The 14,014-nt window shown below is 38.1% G+C and overlaps 1 protein-coding gene across 2 annotated transcripts in view; it reads right to left on the bottom strand.

The window, feature by feature from the left end:
• MIPEP (mitochondrial intermediate peptidase) overlaps positions 1–14,014 on the bottom strand; it is a 176,639-nt gene that overhangs the window by 70,384 nt on the left and 92,241 nt on the right. The window contains exons 15-16 of one of the 2 annotated variants that reach the window (XM_088793507.1): positions 4,096–4,170; positions 1,032–1,151 (exon numbers count right to left, since the gene is read on the bottom strand). The exons of the other annotated variant lie outside the window; for it this stretch is intronic. Of the exons in view, the coding sequence (XP_088649633.1) occupies positions 1,032–1,151; positions 4,096–4,170 (195 nt within the window). The remainder of the gene's footprint in view (positions 1–1,031; positions 1,152–4,095; positions 4,171–14,014) is intronic. 2 annotated transcript variants of the gene reach the window in all.

The following is a 14,014-nucleotide window of genomic DNA, read 5'->3' as shown; positions in this document are numbered from 1 at the left end:
AAAAAGCTTGGCTTTAGAGGTTGGTTTTGAATCCCAACACAATCAGTTACTACCTACATGATCTTGGACAAGACATATAATGTGTATGAGCCGCAATATGAGCCCCAAATATGGGGATATTGTAGAATTTATAGGCTGTTTTGAGAGTTAAATTAGAGATTTGTTTGCAGAGCAGTTAGAGTCTGGCACCTAGTATTCAATAAATGATAACGATACTCCTGCCCTCTAGCCTGACAGGACACTAAATGAGATAAGATATGCAAAACATCTGTTATAAGCCCTGATACAAATAAGGTACTCAATAAGTATTCATTCTCTTTGCAATGAAAATGATTATGATTGACAATCACATTCATTTTATATTGCTAACCACTTTTCTCATCACAGAAAAGGGGTGGCCAGATGGCTCAGTTGGTTAGAGCTTGAGCTGTGAACGGCAGGGTTGCCGGTTCAATTCCCACATGGGCCAGTGAGCTGCACCGTCCACAACTAGATTGAAGACAACGAGCTGCCGCTGAGCTTCCGAAGGGGCAGCCGGATGGCTCAGATGGTTAGAGCGAGAGCTCTCAACAACAAGGTTGCCGGTTCAATTCCCTCCATGGGATGGTGGGCTGCGCCCCCTGCAACCAAAGATTGAGAACGGCAACTGGACTTGGAGCTGAGCTGCGACCTCCACAACTAGACTGAAGGACAATGACTTGGAGATGATGGGCCCTGGAGAAACACTTTGTTCCCCAATAAAAATTAAAAAAAAAAAAAAGAATACAGACTAATGCCAATGACTTTTACCCTCACTTTCCTAGGAATCCAGAAAAACACTGCTAGTAGGAGGAAAATAAGCACATGTAAATGGACAGTTGGAGACATTATATGAGCCAGGCAATTTCTAGCATTTGCCCCAGGTGAAACCACCATGTAAAGGTAAGGATTCCAAGTTCTGCAAGGGGGAAGGTGATCACAGCCTACTCACTGACGGATACACTAGCAGAACCGTTCAATGGCACATAACAGGATCAAAATTCTAGACTCACAGTGTTTGGAACATATGGTAAGCCATAAAATTTTTCCTGTGTTTCCTTGAGAATGTCTGTGGTTGACCTCCTGAGGGGATGCTTCCCATGGTAGATTTGATCCAAAGTGGCATAAAAGACCTAGACAGATGAAAACATCTATTTAGTTTGGGTAGTCCATCCTTACATCTAAGATGTGGCTGACCAAAGATGTTATAAGTGTACCAGAATCATAGTTTTAAATCACAGTTGAAAACATTCACAAATATAGATGTATATGGCTTGAGACGTGTTTTGTTTAACATTTAAGACCATGTCAATGATGAAAAGGAAAGTTCTCAAACTTTCCCAATTAAAGATATTAAAGAATCTTAAGTTGGCTTATCATGGTGAACGTATATTTCAATGTTGAATAATTATGGTATACCCCTGAAAATAACACAATATTTTATGTGTGCTATGTTTTTCATAAAAATCTTAAGAAAAAAAAAGAATCGAACCTTATCTGTAATATACTCTTTACACACAATGTAAAAAGTTAAATTTGTGACTACAAAACTGGAATTTTGCCTCTCTCCATATAGGCAGTAAATATAGTTGGAAATATGAAAAATAAAGTTATAACTTGTGACCCCCTCACCCCCCTGTGACCTAACAAATCCTGCCTGATTTCTTCCTGGAATCCTATATATCTTAAATGAGAGAAATGAAGGGGTCAGAATCCTAGTTTTGTAATGAGAGGTGAAAGAACATAGATAGGTGGGGTGAGGTGGAGAAAGGAATAGCAGTCTAGTATCTGGTGAGGACAGATGTTACAAAGAATTCTGGTGCAGCTGTTGGAGAGTCTGGAGCTAGGGCGCAGTCAGTCCCCACACCTGGTGTCAGGAGGTACAAAGGAAGCAGCTGCTGCGCAGAAGCAATTCTGGCTGAAGGAGGTGACCAAGAGAGAGGATCATTCACCTCTGGGTAGAAGGGACTGGCCGTTGAAACATAATAGCAGCAGAATAAAGCATTAGAAAAAGTTTGAACATGAAATCTGCTGCTTATAGAGTTCTAAACATTAATTTTGCATAAAATCTAAAGTAAAGATAAAGTGCTTTTTGACTTGAATATTAGCATTGTTTAGAGTTCACCTAGAGCCAGAAAGTAGAAAATGCTTTATTTTAAAGGAAAAATTCTGATGTGCAATTATGTTTCTGATATGCATCTTTCTGATTCAAAATGGAATTTGTAGAGAATGTGCAGCTGTTAACTTGAAAGAAGTGAGGATTAGTTTGGATAAAAGAAAAAATTTAAATGACCTCTAGCTTCTGGTTTCATCTAGATATAGAATTATGGTTCTAAATTATAAAGTCAAGTTTAAACCTTCCCTAGAAAAATACAGACATTTCCTAAATATAAATATTGTTTTACTCTAACTGCTAATCTAAACATATAGCTAAATACAGCTCTCTCAATTCTATATTCTATAATGAGCAACAATACATAAAGATAATCAGAGGAGTCAAAATTACTCATCCGTGTTTTGTCTATATTCTAACAGAAGAAATTATTAGGAATTGAAACTCAGATTCTAACCTCAACTGAGGCTGTTTTTTTGCCCCAATCTATAAACAAACAATAATTCAAGAGTTTCATTCTTTCAATTGTGCCTTTCACAAAAGAAAGGCATAAGCATGGAATGACTTCTTTAATTATTAAAACAGAGCAAAATAAATTAAACCTGCATGTATTTCACACTCATTTGCTGATAAACCAAACAATTCTAAAACGATGAGCCTATTTGCCCACCCAGGGAGTCATGCATGCCTGGCACCAAGGTCCTTAGAGCCACAGAAAACGAAAAGCCTATTTTTAAAACAATGCACGACAAACAAAAATTCACAATTTTAAAAATACTGTTTATAACCCCTTACAAATCTGAAACAGTTCCTTTCCACCCTTGTTTGTCTCCTCTGTACAAGGGGATTTTTGTATAAAAAGGAAACTGGCACAATGGCTCCTCTGGCCAGAGTTCCCCTTTCTCCCTCTCCCGCTGGACTCTTCTCTCCTCCCCTCTTCTCTCTCTTTCTCTCCCCCCCTTTCTTCCTCTCCCCTTCCCTGCCTCTCTCTCAGGGAGTTTATTATTTTTAGAGGATGGGAGGAGTGAAAGCTTAGTTTTCCATTTTAAAAGAAAATCATTGGAACAATTGATCAAAAAGAAAGCCCTTCTAAGCTACACTTCTGCTAGAGTTATCAGCAAATCAAAAGACTCTTGCCACATAATGCTAATTTTTTCAAATAATTCTGAAATCCTTTTTTAATTACATTGATATGAAGAGACACTAAATAATGTAAATCAAATGTAAGTTCATGGTTTTGTCTATAGTAGGCATGTCTTCACTGAAATATGTATTTTAAGGTACAACAAAAACAAAGCTCATTCATTACTTTCTATGGACTAAATTTTACAAAACTATAAAGCAATTAAAGACTGGCTAACTTTTAAATAGGTAACTGGATCATTACACAGTGACTATTTTGAGATGCCTGAGATGAAAGATGGGTGTTTAGACTACGTTTATGTAACTCTCAAGATCTGATGAAGACTAAGAATTTCATAAACAATCTCAGTAATTACAAATAACATAAACATCTAGTATCGTGTAGACCTGACATCCAGATGGATCATAAAATCTTTCTAGTCTCCATATGTACACCTGGAAAATTGGTTTTGAATATTATCAGAAACTAACAGTCATTACTCTTTAAATTTCAATCTGAAAACCCAAATTTAAAAAAAGAAACAAAGTGAATAACAATATAAAGTTGGTTGCTGAAATGTATGATTTAGAAGTCATGTAACTTTTCCAAGCTTTGATTTTTCCAGACTGAAATTAGAAAATGCCCTTAACATCTGCTTCATAAGGACAGTGTGAGGATTGAATGAGTCAATTTTGGTCAAGTTCTTTGAACTCAGATGAAAGATGTTTTAGAAGCATAATTATTATAATAAATGTGTAGCATTGGCAAGAATTTAAAGTTATGTATTTATTTTGAAGAATTACTCTGGAAAACTTCAGAACAAAGGTACATATGTACATACCTGAAGTTGCATATCAGCTGCGGCACAAATCTTTTTAGATTCACAAAGACGTGACACCATATGTTTGGGCATTGACTTGAAAAACAAAAATAATATATATGTGAGTAAATTGCTTAATAAGTCACTGCATGTTACTTATGAGGCAGGAAAGTTAAAAATAACATCAAATGAAAAAATAATAGAATTTCATTGTGGTTTAAAATAACAACTTTGAAATATTTTAGTAGAAAAGGTAACAAAGGATGAAGACATTCCATTTAACTTCAAAAAGTAGAAATCACCAAATAGGGGTTTGTACATGAAAATATAGGATTGTAGGGAACTAAGATATTGGCATTATTCTTTAAAAATCTACTTAAAACTTTAATAAAAGTTAATACTTTTTCTGTTCCTTGGTTACCAATGAAAGCCCATGGGAGTGCTCTGTTGACCCTTACGTGTACTTCATAAATGGCAGTAAGAATAAAAGATTAAAATGTCAAGAAATAAATAATTCACGGTGCCAGCCAGTATTAGAGCTGAATTGGTACCTAACAAGTTACCTACGATAATGAATTGCATCCTTGTATTTTCCCACCTGAAAGAATAACAGAGCTTGGAGAGTCAGTGTAATGTGCTTGCATGATATACGGCTTCCTTTCTGAGAATAAGCAGGCCTCATTCCATACCATCACATCGTCTCTGAGAAACAAACTAGTAATGGAGTTGAAGAAGTACTTTAGACCATCTTAGTCTGCTTTAAAATCATTAACACTGATATTTATTGAAGAAAACAACCACTTTATAGAACTCTAGTTATAATCTAATCTAACCTAAAAGTCCCTCTAAAGAGAAATACATTATATAAAAGACCTATGGCAGCTTACTCAGCAGTAGAGTTATATAAATTAGCCACCAATGAATGATAATGTGAGCTGTCCACTGGGAGGGGAACTAAGCACTAATTATCGATCGATCGATCGATCGATCTATCTATCTATCAATCAATCATCTCCCTACAGCCTAGAACAATGCCTGGCACACAGCAGACAGTCAATAAATATCTGCAGAAGGAAGGAATACAAGAATGATCATTAAAAAACGATTCCTTAAGTGAAAGATTACAGTAGCACAGGAGGAAGGCTCAGACAACAAAACTTTCTCAGACAACGAAGTCTTTTCTCTTTCCATTTGGCTATAAGAAAAACAAAACTGGCAGAAAAGGCAATTTTAAGGAGTTTAAGACAAGAACAGAAGGAAATTGTATCATGTAAGTTCTGGTATGGTAAAGGGCCTGGGGTTCTGACCCCGGGAGCACCCATCAGTATAAAACAAAATTTCCTAAAACAGCATTTTAAAAAGGATAGATTTAGTTAAGTTATATATGCCAACAGCTTGTATCAAAATCTCTGATGAAGAAACAGCATATGCAAAGGGCCAATGGCAAGACATGAAAGAAAGCAGGGTTCCAGCCAGGCTGGAAAGGCAGGCAGGAGGCGGGCTGTGAGAAGCCGGGAGGCCTAGCTGAGCAAGGACGCTGGTCTCCACCCTTGGACTCTACCTCTGTGGTCGGTGACTGGGGAGTTTTAAGCAAAGAAGTCACATGGTCAGATTTGTGTTTTAAAAAGACATTAAATAGGAAGAAGGAAGGAGTGGATTAGGACGAAGCAGTTAGGAGGTTACAATTAGTGGACCAGTGACACGTGTCATCAGTAACCTAAGTAACTGCCAGAGTGATGGGGGCAGGGGCGGCATTCGAGAAGGCTGGAGCTGAGCAGGAGGTGAGACAGAGGCAGTGGACATACAGCAGTTAACTGTTTCCAGAAGGGTGAGTGATGAGTGCAGAGAGGGCAAAGGCAGTAGCTGCGTGGGAAGGAGGACGGAGAAGTTTTTGTTTAAGGTTGGTAAATGCTTAAGCAGGCTTAAGAAATGCAGATGGTACTGATCCATAGAAGGGCCAAAAAGCGGAGATGCAGAAAAGAAGAGAGACAATGAGGGCACAGGGTTCCTGAGAAGGCAGGAAGCAAAGCTGAGCAGATACAGAAGAGGAAGTTGTTGGGAGGGGGTTGGATTCAGAGGCTTAAGGTGCCAGAGCAAGTTGCAGAGAAGGCCCATGGAGAGTGATCCACTGAGAAGCAGAGACCGTGATTCCCATGTGGCCTGGGGTCCGGGAGAACTGAGCTGCCTCCCTGTGCGGACATGGCGGGAACAGAAGGTGGGTGAGGAGGAGAGTCAAGTCAGCAGTGGGCGAGGGAGGCAATAGGAAGGCTAACGGCACGGTGGGTGCCCCTGAGACGTGGGGTTGGACAAACAAGCAGACACGGCCCCAGGGGTGGTCGGGCATCTTTGAAAGGTTCACTAATTCTGCTCTAAAGACAATGATGTGGAAATGCCAAGTACTGGATCTAAGAGCCAAACCCAATATATCCTTTCATTCGGAAGTAGCTTGTTTATTTAGAGGCCAATATCTCAGAGATCCAAACCCACACAGGAAAGGCAAAAAACATTAAAGGGACAATCTTAATGAGGCTTAATTCGTTCCTTATCAGGTTTACAATAAAACAAAAGATATAAGAAAAACATGTACAGTGTAAGAACAAAAAAAATTGAGAACAGTTCATCAAAAAATATGTACTGAAAAATAAACCCTAGTTACATAAAAAGTGAACGTGGAGGAAATGAGCACTCCCGCTGGTGAAGGTTCCATGGCACCTCTATTATTTTTTGCAACTTTCTGTGAATCTATACTTATTTTTCTTTTACTAGTTTCAGGTGTACAAAACAATGTAATAAGCATTTACCCCCCTCACAAAGTGATATACTTATTTCAAAATACCAAAAATACCTCCCAAAATTATGTATTCAAGCCTACTTACTATACATACTGTACTGAATACAAAGGTTTACCAAAACTATGAGGAAACACAAGTAGAGGGTAAATACAATCCTAGTAGACTAGTTTAAAGGAAAGAATCATTAATCCATCAAATCACAAATTAAATAATATATGTGTATTATGTGTAGTCTAAATAGAAAAACAGATATTCTTTTCCTTTTTTAATCTAGTTTGGTTGTTAGTCAACTGGAATTAATAAATGCAGTTCAGCTTTTGGAATGGAGTTAGATATTTATTCCCTTAGAAAGTACTTCCTTTTTTTAAATTAAAAGACCAACAACAAAAAATAAAACAAAAACTTCCATACCATATAAACTGATTTTCTTTTTAAGTTATACATAATTAAATAAACAATATTTGAAAAGTTAAATCTTAAACATCAAATTAGAAAAATATTTCCTGGTGAAGATTTCCTTCTGTAAATATTACTTTACCAACCAGAGTCATGATAAGCAATATTGAAATAATTCAGTTTTTGCAGTCATTCCAAAATTAGTTATATCAACAGAGTAACATAGATGTTTCATATTATTGTCTTTTAAAGTCAAGACTCTCACATCTGATATACCGAAGAAATAGAATGAATACATTCAAGCTGACAGGTGATGAGCAACAATACATAAAGGAAAGTGCATTTAAAACACCTGAACCCTCAAACAATATTATAACTACTTTCCATTATATTAAAATGAAACTCTACCAAAGTCCATGACATTAGAAATAATAACAACTCTTTCACCATATAATCAACTGCATGCTTTACCAGTTTCTACTTCAGGGTCCATAACTTCCAAGGTAGAAGATAACGCCCTCCCACTGAGCACTAATCTAGCACAACAATGACATGGAATGCTCACAGCTCTCCTTAGCATCTAGACACGGCCATATCTATTAAAGATTAAAAGGAATCACACTAGCACACTTAGAATGCTGTAAGTCAAGAATGAATGTTAGACTCACTGATTATGATAAAGAACAACTACATAAGAAATGGAGCAACTGGAAACCTCTCCGGGCCTTCCAGCCATTTCCAGCCATTTCCAGCATCCGTAACCTCTGCCTGCTGAAGTGCCAGCTTCACAACATCCCATAAATCCAGAAATAACTATTCCTTCCAGGAACACTTCTTAGACCCATTCGAGGAGAACTGAGAGCATGATCTGCCTTAAATCAACACCTGTTTGAATCTGAAACTCCCACTGTTATGTTACAATGGAGTGTAAGGGGAAAAGTTTAGGTTTTGGAACCAGACAAAACTAACTTTGAGTCCTATGCCACTTACCAGCAGAGTGGCATAATGTGGCAATTTACTGAACTTCTCTTAGCCACATTTTCCTCATTTGCAAAATGTCAAGATTATCTTTTCACAAAATCAGGTAATAATTGAACAAGATAATGTATTTAAAAAACATATTATGTCAGGTTTAACACAACAGTAGATGCTGAGTGAATGGCAGCTAGTATTACAATTATCTGACATAGTAATCATTGACTTAGACAAGCTTTATTTACATTTTACTGTTTTCTCTACATATTCTGTAAATATGGTCTGTTTTAGATTTATAAATTCTTAGGAAACAAGAATTATAACTAAACAGTTCTCTCTCTGTAGAACCTAACAGGTTCTTAATAAGGAAATGTACTTTCATGGTTTCCTGTTTATATTTCTTTTCATTTATAAAATAGCCAAATATGCTTAATGAAACACATGTGCCTCTTCAAATTACCCAGACTGTTCTAGTGATACCTTTCCCAACATGGTGATTATTTTAAGGATTTTAAAAGACAATGAAATAAACTAAAGTGCTAGCAATCTATCTTCCATATTTCAGTGTCTGCCACAAAATTTGGTCAGTAACTCACGTTTTGAAAATATTTTTCTCTCACTTTAAGTAGAATTGGTTATCAAACAATGAGTCAGTACTTCATTTGCGGGGTCCAATTCATAGTTAGAAAAGATTGGTACCAATTAGAAAATGTTGCCCTTCTGAATACTTTAATCAAACATCTGGCATCCTACAGATGTTGATAGTTCAACTTTGATAGTTTCTGAACAGAAGTCTGCCGTGATTTCTCTATTCCTGTGTCTTTTTTTCTCTGGCTGCTTTCTCTTTATTTTGGTTTTCAGTAGCTTGACTACAATGTATCTAGTTGTGTCCTTTTTGTTATTTATCCTGCTTGGGGTTCTCTAAACTTCTTGGATCTCTGGATTGATTTTCATTATTTTGGCAAATTCTCAGCCATTATCCATTCTCAGCCATTAAAATATTTTTCCTGCTTTGTTATGTTTCTCTTCTCCTTTGTGGAACTCCATTTGTGTGTATGTTACACTATTTGATATTGTCCCAAAGTTCCTGGATGCTCTATTTTGTCCCATCCCACCCACTCTTTTGCCCCCCTTTGTATTTCAGTTTGGATAGTATCTACTAACCTATCTTAAGTTTACTGAGCTGTGAACTTAAGTTTCCTCAGCTGTGTCAAGTGTGCTGACAAGCCCCTCAAAGGAATTCTTCATATATTATAACATAGCTTGATTTCTTGCATTTCCAATTGAGTGTTTCTCACAGGTTCCATCTCTCCTCCACATCTGTTTATACATGTTGCCCACCTTTTCCATGATATCCTTTAACAGTTATTTAAATCCCTGCTTGATAGTTACTTTAAAGTTATTTTAGTTACTAGTTATTTTTAAGTCTCTGGGTCTGAGTCTGTTGATTTACTTATCTTTGAGCAGGGTGGCAGGATTTTGTGCTGTTCCTGCAGCAGCAGCCAATCACCTCCCATAGCCCCACAACACTGAGAAGGGCTCTGTGCCATCTCCCAGTCTGCTCCCATTATTTCTTCTGAGCTCCCAGTGAAGGCCGATGGGATAGAGCCTACAGGTGAATGCAAACTCCCCCTATGTCAGGGCCCTCAGCTATTCCAGACTGATAAGCCAACCCACCCTTGGCCTCCAACAATTTGTTAAAATGTTATCTGATTTCTCCTTACCCGTTTGTACAGCAGGCAGCCCTTTCACCCATGCTTTGCCGCAAGTGAGTCAGTCTGTACCTCCTTGGATTCAAGTGACTTGATAGCCCTGGGACCTCAACTCTCTTAAGAGCTCAAGAAAAGTTAGGATTTTCTCCTTTTCCTGTAGTTAACTTGGGAGCAGCACTCCTCCCAGTGTTCCACATCCCCAACAGTTCAGACTTTCATCAGTGATACCATTCAGGCTTTTAGCTTCCAAAGGGGGAAAAAAAGGCGGGAGAGCTTTGGAAAGGGTGAAGAACTCCATTGTCAGAAATCAGACATTATTCAAGATTATTATGAAAAAACCTGCAATGCATCAGCATGTATGATAGACGATTTACTTTAATGCTGAGAAGCAGGCATCTATGAGTGTCAGTTAGCGGGTTTTAGGCAAATGACAGTTCACTCAACAAATATTTATTGACTGCCAATTATGTGACAGGCACAGTTGATATATCAGTGACCAAAATAGATAAAAATCTCAATTCTCAAGGAATTTATATTCTAGGAGACCTTTTTACCCTTTTAAAAATACCATTGGAAAAGAAAGCATTTTTCATTATTTCAGTTCCTGTAGGCTTAAGGAATAAACGGACAGAGATTTAAAGCATCATCTCCTTTAGGCTGATCAAAAGGATCAAACTGTACTAATTACAGTGCTGGTTATATATGCAATCTTTACTCATTTTAAATTCATTTGTGAGATTTTCTACATCTTATGTTTAAATAATAGCAGGTAGTCCACAAATAGTTAATACGCATAATTCACATTCATATATTTCCAAAAGAAATGAAATGGTAAAATACATGATCTCAGTGTATGCTAAAAGCACCAACCAATTACTCATCCATTCATTCAATAAATCCTTAGTATAAGGTACCATTCCAGGTACCAGGGGAAGAAGAAAGACAAAGCACCATCTCCTGCCCTCAAAAGGCCTACAATTCTGACACCTGCTTCCCATGGAGAAGTTTGTGAGGCACATGGTAGTTGTGTAGCTTCAGGTTTGCAGATGTGTTTTTAATTTATTTATGTTCCCCTCAAAATTCAATACTGCAGTTGAGTCATACTTCCACTTGATGGTAAAAGTAACCTTTTGCCAATTTTATTTTATTAATAGTCCAGTTTCTCCTAAAAAGGGATTAGTGGTGGTAATATAAATTTCAGTCAATATTAATATTAAATACCTGTATTTAATATGTCATTAGTCTATAATTAATAGATGAGGATGTTGGGGATGGGGACATGAAAGTGGGGAAATAAAATGAGGTCAGACTTGAGGTTAGGCACATAAACATCTGCGTCTTACGGTTTCATTCAATTGGCACAGTTGGGCCATAAATTTAACTCTAGCCAGAGAGGGAAACTCTATGATGAGCCTCATTCAAATTGCTGTGTGTACCTTAGCTCCTTCACACCGTTGCCCGAATTTCTTTGACAAAAATGCCTGCAATCTGTCTCTATAGAAGCCTGCTGGGCTTTGTAGTATGAAGTAGCCCTGGTGTGATGCTGGCTGACTCCTGCCTGCTGAGTGGAGACCCTGGGAGGAGACACAGCAACAAAAGCAGGTCGGCCTGTCTGGGAGGCCCTCTTGGCTTAGCTTTGTGAAGCATCCCACTGTGTGCATGGCACCCTACTAAGCAACAAATCCTTCTTGATCTTGCTACCAGGAAGCAGAAAGGAATGCACGTTGAAATTAATAATCCAAGGGAAAGTATCCCAAATACCACAAAAGAGATACAGATAGAGCAATGGAGGAATTTAGAAGACAGCAACTATTTAAAGTGTCTGAAAGGCCATTACCCTAACAATAAGTTGTGCCTCTTGTATTATTGCAGTGGTGGCATTTCTATTTCAAAGATTCACTCAAGCTGTAAAATGCAGAAACACATTTTGGGGTCCCCCCCCCAATAAATAGGAAAATGGTGGAATTGTTATTTCTATAACTGGAACATAATATGCCAATAATTAACTATGGTGACTTAATTTGGCCTAATTTATTTTAATAATTCAATATAATATTTTCCACAATTATCTTTGTTTTTTATTTAAAAACAAATATGCTTGTGCTCATTTCTGGAGAATTAACATCTGGCTTTGTATGACGACAACGTGACAATTCAGCCTGTCTAACAGTAAGTGCCAAGTTCCCTGTAAATGACCAAGCCCTGACCTAAGTCTCAGAGAACAGCAGTAGGCTACACCCCGAAGGTTCTGCTCTGTATTGCTTTCTAGTTTTTAGTGATTCGTTCATCCTATATCCAGTCGTGCACCTGATGATTTAAATTTAAATTTCTGGACTTTAAATTTGCTGTGAGGTTCAGTCACCCCAAATAGACTGTGAGGTTCAGTCAGCCATCATGGAATGAAAGGTCCCCATAAAGCACGCTAGGGAGTGGACGCCCCCATCCTTCTCTGTGCACCCAAAGCACAGAGCTATGCTAGAGTCCAATCCCAGCACTCATTCATTTTTTAAAAAATGTTAGAACGTAATTATGGCCAAAGAGGGAAAACAAAAGACTACAAAATTGACCCTTTCTTCTGCTAAGAAGGTAAAGTCTGGTTTCCTGCTTAGAAAAACTATGAATAATAAGAACAATAATTACCCAACTATATGAAGCCCAAAGCAAGTAGAGACCATCAGCATCAACAGGATCTGGGAGCTTCTGGGAAATACGAGACCTTGGGCTGCTCCACATGCACTGAATCTGAATCTACGTGTTAGCCAGATCCCCGGGTGATTTTATGCACATTAAAGTTTGAGACGCTCTGACTTAGAAAAACACAACCATCACGACGACTTAAAAACAAAGGTGGGCAAAATGAAACCACTCTAATTTCACAGGCAGGAGAACTATCCACAGGAAGGCAGTGCCTTGTGAAAAAGAGAGGGCTGTGTCTGAGGACAGGCAGCTTGCATTGTCTATTCCCACTCATTTGCTTTCGGACAGCAGGCAAGCCTCTCGGCATCATGTTTGCGCAACTGTAAAATGAGGATTGAAAACTGCCGCATAAAAGTAAGTCGTATGAAGCTTCAATACCGTGACAGTTATTCAAGCAACCTGTGAAAAGTATTAACTAACTGGAAGAAACTCCAGTCCCTGCATCTAAGACGTGTGCCTGTAAATGCTGTGACAGCGGGGGTTGACCACACATGCAGGGGGGCCTGACAGTCTCAGGTTAGGATGGCTGTCTTGATGTGATTAATAACAGCTCCCCCTTCCTTCTGAAAAGTGTTGTGGCTTGGACAATAGCTTATGTCATCGCCTTTCTCACAACTAACCTTCTAAAGGGCTTCCTATGTGGCTCAGCCAGGGAAGGAAGTTGTTGACTGTATTCTTGGGATAAACACAAGCTGCACTGTTTGCTGACCATACAAAGGGACAAAAATACTAAAATAATACTAGTTTTTCAATTATATTGAGAAAGCACAACATTTTTGGAAGATTTCAGAAATATCATCAAAAAACGCAAATGCTTTAGCAAACTTGGCATGACTTAGATTCTCTGAATGTTTCCCTATGAGCTTAACGTGTAGGAATGTAACCTCATAAATTTGCCAGATACTTTCTATCACTTTGCAATCTCACCAGTCTAATTTCAATAAAGTTTTGTTAAAAATTTTGGCATCAAATTCTTACACAGCCAAGTCAGTCTGATAAAATCTCTTGTTTTATTTATGACCATTTAGAAAACGTATTATGGTAGAAGCTGCACAAATATTAAAAGTTAAGACAGTTTCTGGTACAAATCCTTGTTATGGTAATAATTCAACTCTTCCTGAGTAAAGAACTCCTACCATCGCAATCCCTTGGGAACACGTTGGATCTAACGCTATAAACTGGTTGAGACATGGTCATCTAAACAGAAAAGGCTTCAGAGGCAGAAAGCCAGGCCGAGAGCTGCCCAGGCTACAGGTCAGCGGTGCAGCTTGGTCCCATCCCACCCCAAGCACTCATTCTCGGCCTGTGCCTATAACAGGAAAGCAACTGGGTTCAGCATGTCTCAACTACTCTGTTTTGCTAGTAAAT

Source organism: Rhinolophus sinicus, chromosome 16 (genome assembly GCF_057876585.1).
Source record: "Rhinolophus sinicus isolate RSI-liver-muscle chromosome 16, RSI-T2T, whole genome shotgun sequence".
NCBI lineage: Eukaryota > Metazoa > Chordata > Mammalia > Chiroptera > Rhinolophidae > Rhinolophus > Rhinolophus sinicus.
The sequence above is the reverse complement of the archived record's forward strand: the minus strand, read 5'-3'. Positions and strand labels throughout refer to the sequence as shown.